This window comes from Salmo salar, chromosome ssa16, assembly GCF_905237065.1.
Source record: "Salmo salar chromosome ssa16, Ssal_v3.1, whole genome shotgun sequence".
In the NCBI taxonomy this organism is placed as follows: Eukaryota; Metazoa; Chordata; class Actinopteri; order Salmoniformes; family Salmonidae; genus Salmo; species Salmo salar.
Window position 1 is genome coordinate 74,470,836 of NC_059457.1, and position 22,217 is coordinate 74,493,052.

Sequence of the window (22,217 nt, forward strand, 5' to 3'; positions counted from 1 at the left end):
TGTCATCAACTAAACATTTGATCCCAATAGTTTTCTGTTCCCAAAACTAAAATCTGTTACGAACAGAGTAGACTAAGTTTTGTAGACTTTACCCTTTGCCAAAGTTGTAAAAAATAGCTTTGATTAGAAGGAGTGTAAGGGCGAAATGCCAATTGACTTATTTCACATGCACACTTCACAGAGTGGCGTTCCCTAACTGAAATATGCAAGTACATCCTAGAACATGCCAATAGGATCTCGCTAGCCCATGCTTGGCTCTGCCCATAGGTTGCTTGTTCTGCCCAGTGCCCACTGTGATTCATTTGCTTTCATTGGAAATGACATGCAGCTGTCTATCTTGGGTTGATTATAAAAAATCTTTGGCCTAGCGGTTAGTGTTGGACCAGTAACTGAAAGGTTATTCGTTTGAATACCTGAACCGACAAGGTGAAAAATCTGTCGATGTACCCTTGAGCAAGGTACTTAACCATAATTTTCCCATAGGGTGCCGTACTACTGGCTAACCCTGTAAAACAACACATTTCTCTGCACCTGTCACAACAAATAATAATAATAATGTGTTACTCCATTATACCTAACAACAATAATAATAATAATAATAATAATGTGTTACTCCATTATACCTGCGCAGTTTGCGCAGTGAAGATGCCCTTCACTTCAGTACAGGCAATAGAAAACCCTTTGCAACTGCGCAGGATGTGTGACAAACCATATGTGCTGTATCGGCGAACAACGAGGCTGAACATTGTGGATAAAAATAAAAACAAGGAGAATGGGGAAGAAACAGAAAAAGTCAGGCGATGACAGGTACATGATAGTGTGGCCCGTGTGTCATACGATTTGAGAAAGTTGTGCTGTATATGCAACAGACTTCAATGAATATAGCTAGCTAACGCTAGTCGTACAAGCTGAGCTGGCTAGCATTAGCATGATAGTGAAGCCATGAGTTTCATGTGGCGGCAGATTGCTTTGGCTAGGCCTCCGGTCTCGGGCTTATTCATAAGCTAACGTTATCCTCGCGCACTTGTTTTCTACCTTTCATATTGACAATGAATTAACCAATTTATATCTCGTATAAACATACTTGATGCTGAACAACAGAGACACGAAACCTATTCTCGCTATTAGCTAGCATATGTTATGCAGCTACATTGGCATTCTACTACCAGCTAGCTAGCCAGGCTCCATGCAGTCACATTCTAAAGTTAATTTCCAGTAGCTCGTCAGCTATCCAACTTAGCTAGCTTGCTTGCCCACTAATAGGGAAACGCAGATAACTAACTATATATGATGCAATTCTAGGAGGACATTGTCAGCGAATTATTGCTGAATCTTTGAGTCACTGACAACACAAGTGAGGACCTCCAGCCAGGCTATGCCCCATGCCTGCAACATCATCCCTTTTCATTGTGCTGTCAGAAAGGGCCCTCATTCATTGTCCCCACTGTCGCCTCTATGGCTTGAGTATCCATCCAATGGCTGTGTCCCCGTGTGAGTAAACATGGTCATTTGCGATTGATACCCCAGTTAGAGATTTGTTGTTGTCCTCAGTTTAGGGGGGGGGGGGTTTCAGAATAAAGCAGTATACTGATCTCAATGGCTAGAATATATATATACTATTTCCATTGCCAAGTAGTAGGCATTACGACCAAAAGTCTTAACCAATGTTGTTGTTCATAAATTATGATACATTCCTGAATAGAGATGTCAATTGACACTGACTCACGTCTCATTACGACTTAGCCCTACAATGGATGCTTGTCTGCCAAGTGCACAAATCTACACTCGCTCCTTGTAGTAGGCACTCTTATCCACCCTTTGTAAGTCATGACCAGGTGTCTGCTTTTGACTGTGGGAATGAGCCTTGACAGATAATAGACAGAGAGACAGTAGGCTAAGTGTCGTGCTGGCTTGGTGGCGGCAGCTGCCATTTAAGTTGATTATTGAGGGATATATATTGACTGACCTGCCTTGATGGTGAGCTCTCACCCCCTGTACTGTATACTGCTGATCTGCAGCCTGCTCCTGCTCCAGTCAACTCTGCTGTGAGGTCAAGATGATACCAGGCCAGGGCTAAAGATGGCGCAGAACAGCAATGGCGGAAGGATATTAAAGCTTGATTAGCTATGGTCCTCTTTGTTCCCCATAACCAACAACTATTACAGGTTTGGTCCAGAAACAACCACTAGCCCCTAACCCTAAAGGCACTTGTATATAAGCAATATTCATAGTACTTATTACAGGTAAATAAGTGAAAGGAATAACATTGATAGACAGAACAGGATAACTCCATCAAGATCCTATCAGCTGCTTCTTCATGATTTCATTACCCAGAGGCAAGGGTGTGTGCACTGTGCACCCTGTGAGTTTTACCCGGGGTTGGGCCCTGTTCATTCTAACATAGAGGTGCTTTCCACTGCTGATACAACAGGCATGCAAGGAAGCTAGCCTCACCCTCTGTATAGAGTCTGAGGCTGAGCAGATGTAGGGCTTTTAGTCTCAAAGATCCATGTGCTGCTTCAGGTAAGGTTGTTGTGGTTGGATTGTGGATGGTTAGTATTTGAGATGGTCATTACAGGTTAGGGACTGAAGTTGTTTGTCTTTCATGTTTGGTTTTCGTCTTCAACCGTCTGACATAAGACTGAAGGTCTAGAATTAGTTTTTGCATTTTTTTGGACTGAAGGCGTAACAGTGTCAAGTGTGTAGCTGCCATTCAGGTGGAGGTGTTGTTCTTGTTAGATGCACACTTCCCACTGTCAGGGTTGATTTGTGGCCACCAGCGAGTCATTTTAGGACCGCAGTAAATCCTTCAAATCTGTCAACATTTTCGTTTGACAGACTTTTTAGTGTCCTTTGACTGACTGGGTCTGACTGACTGGGTCTGTCTTTTTGTCGGAATGACTGACTGGGTCTGTCTTTTTGTCGGACCAACTGACTGGGTCTGTCTTTTTGTCGCTGGATATGAAAATCATATTTGCGTGAAATATGCTAATTTGATCATGGCTGCAAATATTTGAAATCCCACACATTCATTGCTAGTTTATCATTTTGCTGCTAACACGGAACCCAAACCGGCTACGCGCGTGCGCCATCGTGCATAAATGTATTTTGTTCCCCCTACACCAAACGCGATCGCGACACAAAGGTTAAAATATCAAAACAAACTCTGAACCAATTATATTAATTTGGGGACAGGTCGAAAAGCATTAAACATTTATAGCAATTTAGCTAGCTAGCGTGCACTTGCTAGGTAATTTGTCCTTTTTAGCTAGCTTGCTGTTGCTAGCTAATTTGTCCTGGGATGTAAACATTGAGTTGTTATTTTACCTGAAATGCACAAGGTCCTCTACTCCGCCAATTAATCCACACATAAAACGGTCAACCAAATCGTTTCTAGTCATCTCTGCTCCTTCCAGGCTTTTTCTTCTCTTGACTTTATATTGCGATTGGCAACTTTCATAAATTAGGTGCATTACCGCCACTGACCTCGTTCGTCTTTCAGTCACCCACGTGGGTATAACCAATGAGGAGATGGGAGAGGCAGGAGTTGCAGCGCGATCTGTGTCACAAATAGAACTGACTTCTATTTTAGCCCATGGCAACGCAGACGTTCGTTGGCACAATAATTGAATAACATAGATTTCTACATTTATTTTGTAGTCGGCCTATAAGCCTGCATTTTTTGTAACATAGCATATGGCAGAAATCTGCATGGAGATGCATGTGGTTCCCATCTATGCTTGATAATGCTGTATTTTACCATGTGTAATGTGCATCATATGTGATTTGCATGACTTTGTTTCAGTGCTAAAGACGATGGCATCGACCTTGACGCCCTAGCAGCAGAAATCGAAGGAGCGGGAGCCTCCAAGGAGCAAGGTAAAGGAAAGGCGAAGAAGAAGAAAGACAAAAAGAAAGATGATTTTGAGTAAGTCTTTATTTCTCTCTCTTCGACAGTAATGAACGTTCCATTTTAAAATAACTATGGAAATAAGAACCAACTGTTGGACGGAAATATTTCTACACTTGCCTTGCAGCCTACTGTGTATTGATCATAATGTTTTGATCTTCAACAGTGAAGACGACATCCTGAAGGAGCTGGAGGAACTGTCTCTTGAAACCACAGGAGCTAAAGGCAGCAAGGTGAACTATAGCCATATGCTAATCTTCATATGTAATGACCCTATACTAGGCTATAGCCCAATGCTAATCTGCATATGTAATGACCCTATACCAGGCTATAGCCCAATGCTAATCTGCATATGTAATGACCCTATACCAGGCTATAGCCCAATGCTAATCTGCATATGTAATGACCCTATACCAGGCTATAGCCCAATGCTAATCTTCATATATAATGACCCTATACCAGGCTATAGCCCAATGCTAATCTGTATATGTAATGATCCTATACCAGGCTATAGCCCAATGCTAATCTTCATATATAATGACCCTATACCAGGCTATAGCCCAATGCTAATCTGCATATGTAATGATCCTATACCAGGCTATAGCCCAATGCTAATCTGCATATATAATGACCCTATACCAGGCTATAGCCCAATGCTAATCATCATATATAATGACCCTATACCAGGCTATAGCCCAATGCTAATCTGCATATGTAATGACCCTATACCAGGCTATAGCCCAATGCTAATCTGCATATATAATGACCCTATACCAGGCTATAGCCCAATGCTAATCTTCATATATAATGACCCTATACCAGGCTATAGCCCAATGCTAATCTGCATATATAATGACCCTATACCAGGCTATAGCCCAATGCTAATCTTCATATATAATGACCCTATACCAGGCTATAGCCCAATGCTAATCTGCATATGTAATGACCCTATACCAGGCTATAACGGTTTCCGTTTGCCAGTAATAGCCGGCTTCATTTTCTTTCTTTTTTAAAAGCTGTTAATGCATTTTAGCCTATTGATGGAAATACCAATTGATGTAAATACATTTGACCGTTCATGCTTATTCTTTCTATGGGTTAATTAGCATAATTTTGTGTAATTAAATTGCCGCTTGTGTATATTCGTTATGTATCTTCTTAATCACATGTGCACAGCATACAGAGCCTTTGAGCAGGAAAATCTGTCAGACAGAGCTTTTATAAGCCCAATCATTGCACAACAATTGTAAATGCAATCGTGTGTTGAAAACATTTTTGTGGCCACGATTAAAAATACCTGCTTTTTTTTTTTCTCTCTACTGGTAATTGAAGCGTGCTTCCCATTCGTCATTCAAATGCACAGGAAACGGAAGGCAGGCTTCATCAGGCTTCACACATCCCTTTGCAATGAGCTGGAGGCAGTAGGCATTTTGAAAACGTATAGCTACTTAATTGTTTGAAACCTCAACGTTTTACTACATATTATGAGGCGTGTTTTACCTTGCTTCAAAGTAGACTAGGCAGAATCCAACCATATCCGGGAGGCAAATATTTTATTCAGACTTCCATATGCCATTGAAACCAGTAGACTATTTCTCTTATTTTCTATTGGTTATCAACTTTCTTTCATTGTCCGGTAGCCAAATGCACATTCCCGCCTACTGCCTTGTGCACATTGCTGACTTAATAATCTTAAAAAATAATATTTTATAAACATTTAACCTAATGTTCTGATCTGTTGCGTCCAACTCATTGCTTATTAAAGTATATTTTATGTATCTGAGGCATTCTGGTTGTATGACTTTTGGATCTATCGTCCTACAACTGTTCCAGAGTCTGGGCTCTTTCTTTCTCAACAAACTGACCAATAGAATAGGTCAACTTTTCTACTATGGGGATAGTAGATTGACAGGCTCATGCACAGTGATAAGGCAAGGGGATGCTAAGGTTTCCTTAAGTAAATGTAATTAAATTGCCAAAATGATATAGCCTAATTAGCCTACTCCTGTCTATACAGAAATAAATACAGTCATTCAAAATAGGCTACTAGGCATGATTTGGCCACAGAGGATCATTAGCTTCCCCTAGCCTTAAATGATATAAGTTGTGGATTGTTTTAAATCCCGTTGCCTACAGTTGGAAGGAAAGGCAGCATGTGGAATTTGGGCAGCACACGTGGCAAATGCCAAATAGATTATTGTTGCGTTATGACTGTCAATGAAGAGAGGCCCAGCCAGGCATATCGGAATATTTCAACATTCAATCATGGGAAACATAGTTTGGAAAGAAGCATGGCTATTGCTGTAAAGAGAACACAATGAAAAGACTCTTATCTGTGAATACTCAACTCAATTGAGCGAACAACAGTAGGCCTATAGCCTATCTTATTGGCGCCAGCAGAGAGCATCGGCCGTATCCCCGTTGAGCGCGCTTTGCTCATATTCACTCTTTATCGTTGTCGTGTCAGTGTCACTTAAAAGTTTGTTTTTGGACTATAATTTCCTCGTCCAGTTTAGATGGACGTCATATTCTGTCACCCCTTCTGGTAGACCTATTATATGGACAACGTGGTTTTATTGATCTGTTTCTCAGTGTCAGCAGAGTAGGCTACCCTGTCATTTGTCATTTAAAAAAAGATTCTGCTAATGTCTGCAGTCATATAAAGTGTAGTAGAATTGCATGAAACAGTCTTTTTTGCGAACAGTGAATTAGTTATTTTATTAATCAAAATGTTGACTGTCCGATTTACTCCTTAAGAATAGTAGGTCTGCTAATGCGATGGTTCAGGAAATGCTTTATTATAAAGGTGCATTTTTCCTGGGAAAAATAGCTTCCCCAAACTTGAAACTCGCCGCCTATTTTTGCTGTTCGTCACTCGTCTTGTTGGGTGAGGGAAAGTTCATGTGGACAGATATTCTAAGATCTCAAAGTGCACGGTAAGAAGGACACAGGTCACTGCATCCTTGACTTGCATGTTCTGTTAAAATGAATTACCATAATCTAAATGTGATGACTGTTATTCTGAGCACGTGGGTGGACGCCTTGTCAGGGTATGCACCCAATGCATAGACCTATGGGTCCAGTCATGTCTGGCGCCACATTTTCTAACCGGAAACCCTGGGCTAATAGCCCAATGCTTATCTGCATATGTAATGACCCTGTCTGGCGAAGCACATGCTTCTATGGAGTACTCATCACTTCCGCAATCCACAGAAACCAGACGCCACAGACGAGCCGGAGAGCGCCGCCGAGCCCCCGCCGCCCACCAAAGCGGAGAAGAAGAAGACGCGGAAGGGCAAGCGAGCCAGCCTGGAGGATGACGACGGGGACGACGAAGAGGTTTCGGGTACGGGTGACGTGGAAAACGGAGACAAGCAGAAGGACAAGAAGACGTCTGCTGCCCCCGCTGCTGCTGCTGCTGCTGGCTCAGACTCGGAGGACGACGCCTCACGGACCCGGAGGAAACCCAAGGCAGGGAAGAAGGGAGGCCGCAAGGAGGCCTCGGACGAGGAAGAGGAGGATGACGATGGAGGTGCGAGGAAAGGAGAGGGGGGAGGGGAGGATGATTCAGATGATGACGACTCGGTGGACGCGTCGCAGGCCGGAAAGAAAGGTAAGAAGAAGGGCAAAGCCAAGGCAGACAGTGAAGAAGAAGAGGAGGAGGGAACCTTCAAGATGAAGACGGCAGCTCAGAAGAAGGCAGAGAAGAAGGAGAGAGACCGCAAGAAGAAAGAGGAGGACAGAGCTAAGCTGAAGAAGCAGAAGGAGAAGGAGGAGGAGAAAGAGGGGAGTATTGAGGTTGCAGCAGTGCCTAAGAAAGAGAAAGAGGTAGTGAAGAAGAGTGAGCCAGCGGTGGCCCCAGCAGCGGCCCCAACCCCAGCAGCGGCCCCAGCAGCAGAGACGGAGGCAGCAGCAGAGATTGAAGATCAGGAAGGGGCTGATCCTCAAGGAGAGGGTGAGATTTACAATTGGTTTATATTGTATCCATTCCACAGCCTAAATGGCAACAGTTTACAATGAGTTGCCCATATGCCATGTAGGAACTACTTTCGTTTTAAGAATGTGTAAATGCTTATCTGTACCCATTAGCTGCCGATGAGGTGCTTGAAGCAATTAATGGTAAGGGAAGGAAACAAACAGATTTCTGTTTCAAGGTACCGTAATTTCCGGACTATTAAGCGCACCTGAATATAAGCCACACCCACTGAATAAAAAAAAAATACATAAATAAGCCGCACATGTCTATAAGCCGCAGGTGCCTACCGGTACATTGAAACAAATGAACTTTACACAGGCTTTAACGAAACACGGCTTGTAACAAAAATAAATAGGCTTTAACGAAACACGGCTTGTAACAAAAAATAAATAGGCTTTAACGAAACACGGCTTGTAACAAAAATAAATAGGCTTTAACGAAACACGGCTTGTAACAAAAATAAATAGGCTTTAACGAAACACGGCTTGTAACAAAAATAAATAGGCTTTAACGAAACACGACTTGTAACAAAAATAAATAGGCTTTAACGAAACACGGCTTGTAACAAAAATAAATAGGCTTTAACGAAACACGGCTTGTAACAAAAATAAATAGGCTTTAACGAAGCACGGCTTGTAACAAAAATAAATAGGCTTTAACGAAACACGACTTGTAACAAAAATAAATAGGCTTTAACGAAACACGGCTTGTAACAAAAATAAATAGGCTTTAACAAAACACGGCTTGTAACAAAAATAAATAGGCTTTATCGAAACACGACTTGTAACAAAAAATAAAAAATTAGCAGTACCAAGCCTACCAAGAAAGTCATTGGTCACTATCTTCCTCCTCCTGTGCACTGAAACCACTGAACCACTGAAACCACTCGGAGTTGAATAGCCTCAGAATTGCTTCATCCGATATTGGATCGTTTTCATTGTCGCTCTCGTCACTTTCATCCGGAGGCAAATCCCCCGCTGAGCCCTCTTCAACACGCAGCAGTCCAGCCTTTCGAAACCCGTTGATGATAGTGGATTTTTTGACAATGTTCCACGCTGTCAGGACCCACTGGCAGACTTGACCATAAGTTGCTCTTCGCATGCGGCCCGTTTTAGTGAAGGATTTCTCCCCACTTGTCATCCAAGCCTCCCACTGAACACGGAGCGCCACCTTAAATGCACGATTTACACTGATGTCGAGTGGCTGCAAATACTTTGTTGTGCCCCCAGGAATCAGGGTGACAAAATGACTACCGTAATCAGAATGATGGGAAGTTTGAGCGCGCTCGATTTAATCTAAACAGTAAACAAAAAAGTTGTTTGACCTTAACCCGTTCGGCAATTTCATTGGTCTAATGAAAGCTTCATGCCGCCAAAAAACTGAGCACGTCACAGAATGTTTTATTATTATTATTATTATTTTTTTATTTAAATGTGAAAGCGGGAAAAATCCATATATTAGCCGCGTCATTGTTTAAGCCGCGAGGTTCAAAGCGTGGGAAAAAAGTTGCGGCTTATAGTCCGGAAATTACGGTAGCTTGTTACATGCCTTAATTTAGCTGGACCCCAGGATGAGCAGCTAATGGGGATCCATAATACATACTAAAACACGTGTTAATGTGTAGTTGCATGCAGTTACAATAGTAGAAGTCTACTCGTCTTAACTCTGTACCCATTAGCTGCCGATGCGGTGGTGGAAACAATGAATGAACCCAATGGTCATGTTTTCAAAGTAGTTCAAAGTGGCGTTACTGTGTAGTTACATGCAATTAGTCCAAAATGTACAAATGGCTTGCACAGTTACTGTGCTATGACTGATTTCTGTCTGGGGTTTTGTGTTACTTCAGAAGAGGAAGGGGGAGACAAGAAGGGCAAGAAAGACAAGAAGAAGAAGAAGGGGGACAAGGAGAAGGAGAAAGAGGAGAAGAAGAAGGGTCCCAGCAAGGCCACGGTAAAGGCCATGCAGGAGGCTCTGGCTCGCATGAAGGAGGAAGAGGAGCGCGCCAAGAAGGAGGAAGAGGAGAACCTGCGTCGCCTGGAAGAGCAGGAGGCTCAGAGACTGGAGCAGGTTAAGCACACACACACACACACTTTGTGTATACACACACACACACGCTGACCTCTTACCAACTGACCTCTTCAATGTAACACCTACAGGAGCGTCTGGAACAGGAACGCAAGGAGAAGAAGAAACAGAAGGAGAAAGAGAGGAAGGAGAGGCTGAAGAAGGAGGGCAAACTGCTGACCAAAGCCCAGAAAGAGGCCCGGGCCAGGGCTGAGGCCACACTTGAACTCCTGAAGGCCCAGGGTATTGAAGTGCCATCCAAAGACGACTCTGTGCCAAAGAAGAAGCCAGTGTACGGAGACAAGAGGAAAAAGAAGCCCCAACAAGCACAGACCCCTGAAGGTAACAGCCTCTTCCAATCCACATCAAATACATGTCCAACTGCAAAATCACCTGTCTATCATTCCTCCTCTTCCCCGGTCAGAGATCTCAGAGGTCATGTCACCCACGTCGGAGACGGCAGAGCCAATCATCTCACCGATGGAGGTGGAAACTCCCAAAGTAGCAGCAGGTAAAATGGACCATAGATCTTGGAGACGGAGCCTGCCATCATGTCCTCCGCTTGTTGTCCAGATCTGGGTGTAACGCCAGACAACTTTCATTGCCTCAGTCACATTTTTTGTCATGTCTTCCTGTCCCTCCCCCAGAGGTAGAGCAGAAAGCTGAGTCTGCAGTTGATGACTGGGAGGCTATCGCTGAGACCATCGATCGGGACAAAGGTAGGACAGTACAGACTTCAGGTTTTAGCGATATGGCACTCTCCCAAAGGCTTGGTGGAACTTTCTCCGGGCTTACACCTCCCATAACGTCTATTCTCCCTCTACAGAGCTGAAGACGGTCCACATTGAGGTGAAGCCAGAGACGCCAAAGCAGCCCCAACAGAAACCCTCGTCACAGCCGGAGGAAGAGGAGGAGGACGACGAGGAAGAGGACGAGGAGGAAGAGGATGACGAAGAGGAGGAGAGTGAGGAGGAGGAGAAGGAGAGTCAGCCTCACACGCCGCAGCAGGCCCCAGCCACTAAGAGGAAGGGAGGGAAGGAGAGCTCAGAGTCCAGTAGTGACAGCGACTCAGATGACGACCGCACTAAAGAGGAGCGGATCTACGACAAGGCCAAGAAGCGTATTGAGGTAGTCTCTCACAAACACACATCCTATCAACATTGTTAAACGGTAGAGAAGTGTAATGGTGTTCCCTCTGTGCTCCTCCTGTGTAGAAACGGCGAGCAGAGAACATAAAGAACATAAACCTGGACAAGCTCCGCTCCCCCGTCGTCTGTGTACTGGGCCACGTAGACACAGGCAAGACCAAGATCCTGGACAAGCTGAGGCATACACACGTACAGGACGGAGAGGCAGGAGGGATCACCCAGCAGATCGGAGCCACTAACGTACCGCTGGAGGCCATCGTAGAGCAGACCAAGATGGTGAAGAACGTGAGTACTGCTGCGCCTCTCCCTTCAGCTCAGACCCAGTCATACACTGAACAGTGACTGTACACTGAGTGTACAAAACATTAGGAACACATTCCTAATATTGCGTTGTAGCCCCTTTTGCCCTCAGAACAGTCTCAATTCGTCGTGGCATGGACTCTACAAGGCGTCAAAAGCGTTCCACAGGGATGCTGACCCATGTTGACTCCAATATTTCCCACAGTTGTCAAGTTGGCTGGATGGCCTTTGTGTGGTGGACCCTTCTTGATACACAGGGGAAACTGTTGAATGTGAAAACACAGCAGCGTTGCAGTTCTTGACACACTCAAACCGGTGCACCTGGCACCTACTACCATACCCCGTTCAAAGGCACTTAAATCTGTCTTGCCCATTCACCCTCTGTATGGCACACGTACACAATCCATGTCTCAATGCTTAAAAATCCTTCTTTAACCTGTCTCCTCCCCTTCATCTACACTGATTGAAGTGGATTTAACAAGTGACATCAATAAGAGATCATAGTTTTCACCTAGTCAGTCTGTCATGGAAAGAGCAGGTGTTCCTAATGTTTTGTACACTCAGTGTATGTATGGCATTGGATTTGAATAGATGATTGGTGTTTAATGGATCTTTAATCATTTCATTGTTTCCTCTTCAGTTCAACAACGAGGCCATTAAAATCCCAGGAATGCTGATCATCGACACCCCAGGCCACGAGTCTTTCAGGTAAACCCTCATTCAGAAAAATGTGTGTCCACTGCCCTAAATGTGTTGATCTGACTGCATCTCGCTCCATCTCTCTGTGTGTCCAGTAACCTGAGGAACCGGGGAAGCTCTCTGTGTGACATAGCCATCCTGGTGGTGGACATCATGCACGGCCTGGAGCCTCAGACCCTGGAGTCCATCAACCTGCTCAAGGAGAAGAAGTGTCCCTTCATTGTAGCACTTAACAAGGTCAGTCTGTCTGGTCTGACATGCTCATAGCTTACCTCTGGGATGGATGGATGGATGTCTAGTAGAGGACTGGCATGTATTAAAGGCACTCATTGGCCCACAATTCACTGGGAATAAAGCTACCAGGTTACAATAGCTTCCGGAAGTCTTTTTGTTTTGCACAGGTAGTTAATCGGTTGCCCTTCCATGTGACATGATGTGTATTTTTGTCCCTTCTATTCGTTCCATTTCTATGTCTACTCCAGATTGACCGCCTGTACGACTGGAAGAAGAGTCCGGACACAGACGTGGTGGCCACACTGAAGAAGCAGAAGAAGAACACCAAGGATGAGTTTGACGAGAGGGCCAAAGCTGTCATCGTGGAGTTCGCCCAGCAGGTCACTAACTATATGAACAGAGGAGGGGGGGAAGAGTTTCGGGGTTGACAGCACTTTTCACTATTGCGACGCACCTATTGTGTGAACCCTGAGTGACCCTGCACCTTAGAGACTGCTGCCCAATGAACATAGACATGTGTTTACCTACTGTTTTACCCACTTCATATGTATATACTGTATTCTAGACTCATCCTATATAACTACTGCTGTACACACCTTTTCTATTGATATACTGTTTATACACACTATTATACGTATGTATATATATATTTATTTTCCGGTCTCTGACATTGCTCGTTCTGATATTTCTTCATTTCATTCGTATGTTGTTATTGTGTTAGACATGACTTCACTGGTAGAGCTAGAAACATAAGCGTTTCACTGCATCATAACATCTACAAATCTGCGTATGCAGCCAATGAACTTTGATTTGATTGTGTATTCGTACAGGGTCTGAACGCAGCCCTCTTCCATGAGAACAAGGACCCTAGGACCTTTGTGTCTCTGGTGCCCACGTCGGCCCACTCCGGGGACGGCATGGGCAACCTGATCGCTCTGCTGGTGGAGCTCACCCAGACCATGCTGGCACGACGCCTGGCACACTGCGATGAGCTCAGGGCTCAGGTCATGGAGGTGAGGGACAATTACTATATTACTGTCACAGTTTATGGGGACGAGGAAGAATAATCCTCCCTGTTGTTGTCACGGTTAGATTGCTGTTATTTTAGGGTCATTTAGGTTACACCAGTGTCATTACCGTTACGTCAGTGTCATTACCGTTGCGGCAGTGTCATTACCGTTACGTCGGTGTCATTACCGTTGCGTCGGTGTCATTACCGTTACGTCGGTGTCATTACCGTTACGTTGGTGTCATTGCCGTTGCGTCATCAACACTTAATGTTGTATTAAAGTCAACATGTGTCCCTGTCTGTCCTCAGGTGAAGGCCCTGCCTGGTATGGGCACCACGATAGACGTGATCCTGATCAACGGGGTTCTCCGGGAGGGCATGACCGTCATCGTCCCGGGGGTGGAGGGACCGATCGTCACCCAGATCAGGGGGCTGCTGCTGCCTCCACCCATGAAGGAGCTCAGGGTCAAGGTATGGAGGAAATGTTTATGTTGGGCCTTTCTTTATTAAAGAGCACTTGTAGGAGCAGCAAACAGTTATGACCTGATTTCAACAGGAATGTCATGCTGTCCATGACTTGGCTGGGGGTTAATCCTAACTTCCACTTCCCATGTTCACTAAATAATTCACTGATGTCAATGGCAGACGAAGCGATAATTTGACTGTGGAAGTTAGAATTAGCAGCAGGTAGCCTAGCAGTTAGAGCATTGGGCCAGTAACCGAAAAGTCTGTCTGTGCCTTTGAGCAAGGGGCGCTGTACTACTATGGCTGACCCTGTAAAACAACACATTTCACTGCACCTATCTGGTGTATGTGACAATAAAACCTTTTTTAAAAAAGCATTGGCCCCATAATGATGATGTGTGTAGTATTAATGAATGATCTGACCCTGTCCTCTTTAGAACCAGTAGGTAGTATTAATGAATGATCTGACCCCCAGTCCTCTTTAGAACCAGTAGGTAGTATTAATGAATGATCTGACCCCCTGTCCTCTTTAGAACCAGTAGGTAGTATTAATGAATGATCTGACCCCTGTCCTCTTTAGAACCAGTAGGTAGTATTAATGAATGATCTGACCCCCTGTCCTCTTTAGAACCAGTAGGTAGTATTAATGAATGATCTGACCCCCTGTCCTCTTTAGAACCAGTAGGTAGTATTAATGAATGATCTGACCCCCTGTCCTCTTTAGAACCAGTAGGTAGTATTAATGAATGATCTGACCCCTGTCCTCTTTAGAACCAGTAGGTAGTATTAATGAATGATCTGACCCCTGTCCTCTTTAGAACCAGTAGGTAGTATTAATGAATGATCTGACCCCCTGTCCTCTTTAGAACCAGTAGGTAGTATTAATGAATGATCTGACCCCCTGTCCTCTTTAGAACCAGTAGGTAGTATTAATGAATGATCTGACCCCTGTCCTCTTTAGAACCAGTAGGTAGTATTAATGAATGATCTGACCCCTGTCCTCTTTAGAACCAGTAGGTAGTATTAATGAATGATCTGACCCCCTGTCCTCTTTAGAACCAGTAGGTAGTATTAATGAATGATCTGACCCCTGTCCTCTTTAGAACCAGTAGGTAGTATTAATGAATGATCTGACCCTGTACTCTTTAGAACCAGTAGGTAGTATTAATGAATGATCTGACCCTGTCCTCTTTAGAACCAGTAGGTAGTATTAATGAATGATCTGACCCCTGTCCTCTTTAGAACCAGTAGGTAGTATTAATGAATGATCTGACCCCCTGTCCTCTTTAGAACCAGTAGGTAGTATTAATGAATGATCTGACCCCCTGTCCTCTTTAGAACCAGTAGGTAGTATTAATGAATGATCTGACCCCCTGTCCTCTTTAGAACCAGTAGGTAGTATTAATGAATGATCTGACCCCCTGTCCTCTTTAGAACCAGTAGGTAGTATTAATGAATGATCTGACCCCCTGTCCTCTTTAGAACCAGTAGGTAGTATTAATGAATGATCTGACCCCCTGTCCTCTTTAGAACCAGTAGGTAGTATTAATGAATGATCTGACCCCCTGTCCTCTTTAGAACCAGTAGGTAGTATTAATGAATGATCTGACCCCTGTCCTCTTTAGAACCAGTAGGTAGTATTAATGAATGATCTGACCCCTGTCCTCTTTAGAACCAGTAGGTAGTATTAATGAATGATCTGACCCCTGTCCTCTTTAGAACCAGTAGGTAGTATTAATGAATGATCTGACCCCTGTCCTCTTTAGAACCAGTAGGTAGTATTAATGAATGATCTGACCCCTGTCCTCTTTAGAACCAGTAGGTAGTATTAATGAATGATCTGACCCCTGTCCTCTTTAGAACCAGTAGGTAGTATTAATGAATGATCTGACCCCTGTCCTCTTTAGAACCAGTAGGTAGTATTAATGAATGATCTGACCCCTGTCCTCTTTAGAACCAGTAGGTAGTATTAATGAATGATCTGACCCCCTGTCCTCTTTAGAACCAGTAGGTAGTATTAATGAATGATCTGACCCCTGTCCTCTTTAGAACCAGTAGGTAGTATTAATGAATGATCTGACCCCTGTCCTCTTTAGAACCAGTAGGTAGTATTAATGAATGATCTGACCCCTGTCCTCTTTAGAACCAGTAGGTAGTATTAATGAATGATCTGACCCCTGTCCTCTTTAGAACCAGTAGGTAGTATTAATGAATGATCTGACCCCTGTCCTCTTTAGAACCAGTAGGTAGTATTAATGAATGATCTGACCCCCTGTCCTCTTTAGAACCAGTAGGTAGTATTAATGAATGATCTGACCCCTGTCCTCTTTAGAACCAGTAGGTAGTATTAATGAATGATCTGACCCCCTGTCCTCTTTAGAACCAGTAGGTAGTATTAATGAATGATCTGACCCCCTGTCCTCTTTAGAACCAGTAGGTAGTATTAATGAATGATCTGACCCCCTGTCCTCTTTAGAACCAGTAGGTAGTATTAATGAATGATCTGACCCCCTGTCCTCTTTAGAACCAGTAGGTAGTATTAATGAATGATCTGACCCCTGTCCTCTTTAGAACCAGTAGGTAGTATTAATGAATGATCTGACCCCTGTCCTCTTTAGAACCAGTAGGTAGTATTAATGAATGATCTGACCCCCTGTCCTCTTTAGAACCAGTAGGTAGTATTAATGAATGATCTGACCCCTGTCCTCTTTAGAACCAGTAGGTAGTATTAATGAATGATCTGACCCCCTGTCCTCTTTAGAACCAGTAGGTAGTATTAATGAATGATCTGACCCCCTGTCCTCTTTAGAACCAGTAGGTAGTATTAATGAATGATCTGACCCCCTGTCCTCTTTAGAACCAGTAGGTAGTATTAATGAATGATCTGACCCCCTGTCCTCTTTAGAACCAGTAGGTAGTATTAATGAATGATCTGACCCCTGTCCTCTTTAGAACCAGTAGGTAGTATTAATGAATGATCTGACCCCTGTCCTCTTTAGAACCAGTAGGTAGTATTAATGAATGATCTGACCCCCTGTCCTCTTTAGAACCAGTAGGTAGTATTAATGAATGATCTGACCCCCTGTCCTCTTTAGAACCAGTAGGTAGTATTAATGAATGATCTGACCCCTGTCCTCTTTAGAACCAGTAGGTAGTATTAATGAATGATCTGACCCCCTGTCCTCTTTAGAACCAGTAGGTAGTATTAATGAATGATCTGACCCCCTGTCCTCTTTAGAACCAGTAGGTAGTATTAATGAATGATCTGACCCCCTGTCCTCTTTAGAACCAGTAGGTAGTATTAATGAATGATCTGACCCCCTGTCCTCTTTAGAACCAGTAGGTAGTATTAATGAATGATCTGACCCCTGTCCTCTTTAGAACCAGTAGGTAGTATTAATGAATGATCTGACCCCCTGTCCTCTTTAGAACCAGTAGGTAGTATTAATGAATGATCTGACCCCCTGTCCTCTTTAGAACCAGTAGGTAGTATTAATGAATGATCTGACCCCTGTCCTCTTTAGAACCAGTAGGTAGTATTAATGAATGATCTGACCCCCTGTCCTCTTTAGAACCAGTAGGTAGTATTAATGAATGATCTGACCCCCTGTCCTCTTTAGAACCAGTAGGTAGTATTAATGAATGATCTGACCCCCTGTCCTCTTTAGAACCAGTAGGTAGTATTAATGAATGATCTGACCCCTGTCCTCTTTAGAACCAGTAGGTAGTATTAATGAATGATCTGACCCCTGTCCTCTTTAGAACCAGTAGGTAGTATTAATGAATGATCTGACCCCTGTCCTCTTTAGAACCAGTAGGTAGTATTAATGAATGATCTGACCCCCTGTCCTCTTTAGAACCAGTAGGTAGTATTAATGAATGATCTGACCCCCTGTCCTCTTTAGAACCAGTAGGTAGTATTAATGAATGATCTGACCCCCTGTCCTCTTTAGAACCAGTAGGTAGTATTAATGAATGATCTGACCCCCTGTCCTCTTTAGAACCAGTAGGTAGTATTAATGAATGATCTGACCCCTGTCCTCTTTAGAACCAGTAGGTAGTATTAATGAATGATCTGACCCCCTGTCCTCTTTAGAACCAGTAGGTAGTATTAATGAATGATCTGACCCCCTGTCCTCTTTAGAACCAGTAGGTAGTATTAATGAATGATCTGACCCCCTGTCCTGTTTAGAACCAGTAGGTAGTATTAATGAATGATCTGACCCCCTGTCCTCTTTAGAACCAGTATGAGAAGCATAAGGAGGTGTGTACGGCCCAGGGAGTGAAGATCCTGGGGAAAGACCTGGAGAAGACCCTGGCAGGGCTCCCCCTGCTGGTGGCCCACAAGGAGGACGAGGTGGCCGTGCTCAGGGTGAGACTGGCACATTTAAGCAATAAGGCCTGAGGGGGTGTGATATATGGCCAATGTACCACGGCTAAGGGCTGATCTTAAGCACGACACAACGCAGAGTGCCCTGGATATAGCCGTGGTATATTGGCAATATACCAGAAACCCTTGAGGTGCCTTATTGCTATTATAAACTGGTTACCAATGTAATTAGAACAGTAAAAATAAATGTTTTGTCATACCCTGGGAATATAGTCTGATATACCACAGCTTTCGGCCAATCAGCATTCAGGGCTCGAACCACCCAGTTTATAATGTACTGTGTATCAGAGGTTCTTAAAAATGTTCAGCTCGAGACCCAAATCGTCCTCCAACGACCCAAATTAAGAAGAAATAGTGTGGGATTATAGATGTATTCTCATAATTCGCGACCCACTTGGAACCCGACCCATAGTTGAAGAAACCCTGCTGTGTATGATAACAGGGCTGTGTCTCAATAGTGTTAGACTGGATCCCTCTGCCACCTACGGCTACATGTCAATAGTTATGAATGGCTCCCTGCTTCCTCTCCTTGTCTTTTTTACCCATCTCTGAGTTAGTTACTAGTACACACACACACACACACGGTGTATTGATGTCCTCTGCGTTGTGATCCCCCTGCAGGATGAGCTGGTGCGGGAGCTGAAACAGACTCTGAACTCCATCAAGCTGGAGGAGAAGGGTGTGTACGTCCAGGCCTCCACTCTCGGATCCCTGGAAGCCTTGCTCGAGTTCCTACGAGTGTCCAAAGTGCCTGTGAGTATCACCCACATATACACACACACACACCATATCAAACTACAATAGAGTAATGAGATAATGTGCTGTAATGTTCATGTTTTTCCATCTCCTCCAACAGTACGCTGGCATCAACATCGGTCCAGTCCACAAGAAAGACGTGATGAAAGCTTCCACTATGCTGGAGCATGACCCACAGTGTGTCACCTCTTCTCTCCTTCCTATACCCTGTCATACATTTGTTTGATTGGTTACTGTCGCAGTAATTAACCCTGTCTGTGTAAACTGGACAATAACAAATCGATGCTGTTCTGTTGTAGGTATGCAACGATCCTGGCGTTTGATGTGAAGGTGGAGAGGGACTCTCAGGAGATGGCTGATAGTCTGGGGGTCAGGGTGTTCAGCGCTGAGATCATCTACCACCTGTTTGATGCCTTCACCAAGTACAGAGAGGACTACAAGAAGGCCAAGCAGGACGAGTTCAAGTATGTGAACACACACACACTCACACTACATGATACCAACCATAACTTTGTTTTGCTGTCATAGGCCATAGCACAAGTGATCCACACTCAGCCCATTGGAAGGCTACACCTGTCCTGCCTAGGCTAGGTTTCCAGACAGGACAGTAGGCGTGGGGTATGCCTGGGCTAGGTTTCCAGACAGGACAGTAGGCGTGGGGTATGCCTGGGCAAGGTTTCCAGACAGGACAGTAGGCGTGGGGTATGCCTGGGCAAGGTTTCCAGACAGGACAGTAGGCGTGGGGTATGCCTGGGCAAGGTTTCCAGACAGGACAGTAGGCGTGGGGTATGCCTGGGCAAGGTTTCCAGACAGGACAGTAGGCGTGGGGTATGCCTGGGCTAGGTTTCCAGACAGGACAGTAGGCGTGGGGTATGCCTGGGCTAGGTTTCCAGACAGGACAGTAGGCGTGGGGTATGCCTGGGCTAGGTTTCCAGACAGGACAGTAGGCATGGGGTATGCCTGGGCTAGGCTTCCAGGCAGGACAGTAGGCGTGGGGTATGCCTGGGCTAGGTTTCCAGACAGGACAGTAGGCGTGGGGTATGCCTGGTTCAGATTTCCAGACAGGACAGTAGGCGTGGGGTATGCCTGGTTCAGATTTCCAGACAGGACAGTAGGCGTGGGGTATGCCTGGGCTAGGTTTCCAGACAGGACAGTAGGTTTGTGGTGTAGTAACAGTCGTTTTCTCTGTCATTCTCCACAGACACATTGCTGTGTTCCCCACTAAGCTGAAGATCCTGCCTCAGTTCATCTTCAACTCTAGAGACCCCATAGTCATGGGAGTCAACGTGGAGGCTGGGGTCCTCAGACAGGGAACCCCACTCTGTGTGCCCAGCAAGGGGGTGAGTGTGTGTGTATGTAGAGTGCAGTGTGTGTTTGTGGGACCTGTTTCTATCTTGGTAGGACATAGAAACATGTAATATTATTATCTCACTGATTTCCTCCCTGTCAGTTTGTGGACATTGGCATCGTGACCAGCATTGAGATCAACCACAAGATGGTGGACAGTGCCAAGAAGGGCCAGGAGATCTGTATAAAGATCGAACCGATCCCCGGAGAGGCACCCAAGATGTTCGGCCGACACTTTGAGGCCACCGACATCCTCGTCAGCAAGGTACAGTCACAGAGAGGAGAAAGGCAACACTTTTCTTTGCAATGTTCAAATTACCGTGTGGTGGGTTTTCAGGTCAATACAGGGTATCAGGTGTAAGTACTCACTGTTACATTGTACTGACAGGTACCCAAACTCTAACAACATTGGGTTCTGTACTAGAACTAGTGGACCATAATGAGAACAGGGAGACTTAGGAGTTCTGAATGTGATCTTTTGTTTGTTCTCCAGATCACCAGAGCGTCCATCGATGCCCTGAAGAACTGGTTCAGAGACGAGATGGGCAAATCTGACTGGCAGCTCATCATGGAGCTCAAGAAGACTTTTGAGATCATCTGAACGGAAGAACGGATACACAGCTTCATGTCTTCAGGCGGCCGCAGCACACTTACACACACACACCACTGATCATGTGACACCTGATCAAAGACACACACACACACACACACACACTTGTTCATCACACCCACGTATGCATACATCCATAAATGGTGGGAGCAGTGCAGTGTCCCACTTTCCCCCTCTCCCCCATCCCCTCCCCTCTGGTGGGTGGGGGAGTGTATTTTTAGAGGGGAAAACAGTGTTTTTCTGTGAGAAACCAAACTATTTCCCGCTGTTGTTAACAGTGACAGTTTAGACAGCATCGACACACACTATTCCAACGTGCCTGTTGTTTGGAATCATCTTGAGTTTTGTTTTTCATTTTGCCGCTCTCTCTCACTCTCCACATCCGTCTGCTGCTGGAGTCCTGCCCCCTGTAATCCCTCTGGTGTTCAGGCTGGGGTGAGACAGGAGAGGGGGCGAGTGGGAGTGGAGAAAGCTGGGTCAGGCGTCAGCGGAACCACAGATCTACAGAATTCAGCAAACTGGGTTTGACAAGTTTCCGTGGGCGCCATGTTGGCACCGGAAGTCGCAAGGAGAATTCCACTGAGAATGCAAATGAGAAGCTTATTGTTATGACACGTTGGTTGCCAACACGGAGGCTAGTTTGCTGAACTCTTTATATCGATCACGGATCAAGGGGAGCTGTGCGCCCAAGGCCTGAGCCAATTAGAAGAGGGGAGAGGGGAGGCATTCTTACCAGACGTTTTAGACGTCTGAATAATACGACCTTGTCAGTGTTTTCTCTTTTCTTGAATGCAGTTATTTTATGGTCCTTTTAAAAAGCCCCTCCCTCTCTGACATCACCACCACCCATCACCAGCCCCCCCTGTCAGCGCAGTTCGACTGGTGCCTACGGACGTTTTTTACCATGAATGAACTAGGTGACATAATAGGCGGTCCCTCTCCTCTCTACTTGAGTTCAAAATGTAAAAGATAATAACAAATCTACATCAATAAAGACATATTTATAGAAGTCGCAAACTCTGCCCCCTCTGCCTTGTTGTATATTTTGGATAATGGTATGAATGGAATATGCATTGAATTCAATTCTATGAAAAATAAATATGAAGTGCTACTTCCCCTGGTTTCATATGCTGTTATTAGTGAGGTCGAGTTCCCCTGGTTTCATATGCTGTTATTAGTGAGGTCGAGTTCCCCTGGTTTCATATGCTGTTATTAGTGAGGTGCGAGTTCCCCTGGTTTCATATGCTGTTATTAGTGAGGTCGAGTTCCCCTGGTTTCATATGCTGTTATTAGTGAGGTCGAGTTCCCC

At 44.7% G+C, this 22,217-nt stretch overlaps 1 protein-coding gene across 1 annotated transcript; it reads left to right on the forward strand.

Annotated features, from left to right (window-relative positions):
- Window positions 1–660: 660 nt before the first annotated feature.
- Window positions 661–22,023, forward strand: LOC106574637 (eukaryotic translation initiation factor 5B). The gene is made up of 22 exons (XM_045697794.1): window positions 661–807; window positions 3,806–3,928; window positions 4,077–4,143; window positions 7,124–7,865; window positions 9,733–9,953; window positions 10,043–10,292; window positions 10,375–10,461; window positions 10,598–10,669; window positions 10,777–11,078; window positions 11,165–11,383; window positions 12,039–12,106; window positions 12,193–12,334; window positions 12,580–12,711; window positions 13,162–13,344; window positions 13,650–13,811; window positions 18,046–18,177; window positions 18,817–18,948; window positions 19,052–19,128; window positions 19,251–19,415; window positions 20,153–20,291; window positions 20,402–20,563; window positions 20,792–22,023. The coding sequence occupies exons 1-22, from the start codon at window positions 773–775 to the stop codon at window positions 20,897–20,899; spliced, it is 3,720 nt and encodes a 1,239-aa protein (XP_045553750.1). The 5' UTR covers window positions 661–772; the 3' UTR covers window positions 20,900–22,023.
- The last annotated feature ends 194 nt before the right edge of the window (window positions 22,024–22,217 follow it).

Bases quoted from the DNA above. Each gene is read 5' to 3' on its own strand.
- LOC106574637 (XM_045697794.1), top strand. From the start codon at position 773: ATGGGGAAGAAACAGAAAAAGTCAGGCGATGACAG. The intron at 7,866-9,732 runs GTGAGATTTACA...GTGTTACTTCAG, and splicing joins GGCTGATCCTCAAGGAGAGG to AAGAGGAAGGGGGAGACAAG. The intron at 12,335-12,579 runs GTCAGTCTGTCT...TGTCTACTCCAG, and splicing joins TCATTGTAGCACTTAACAAG to ATTGACCGCCTGTACGACTG.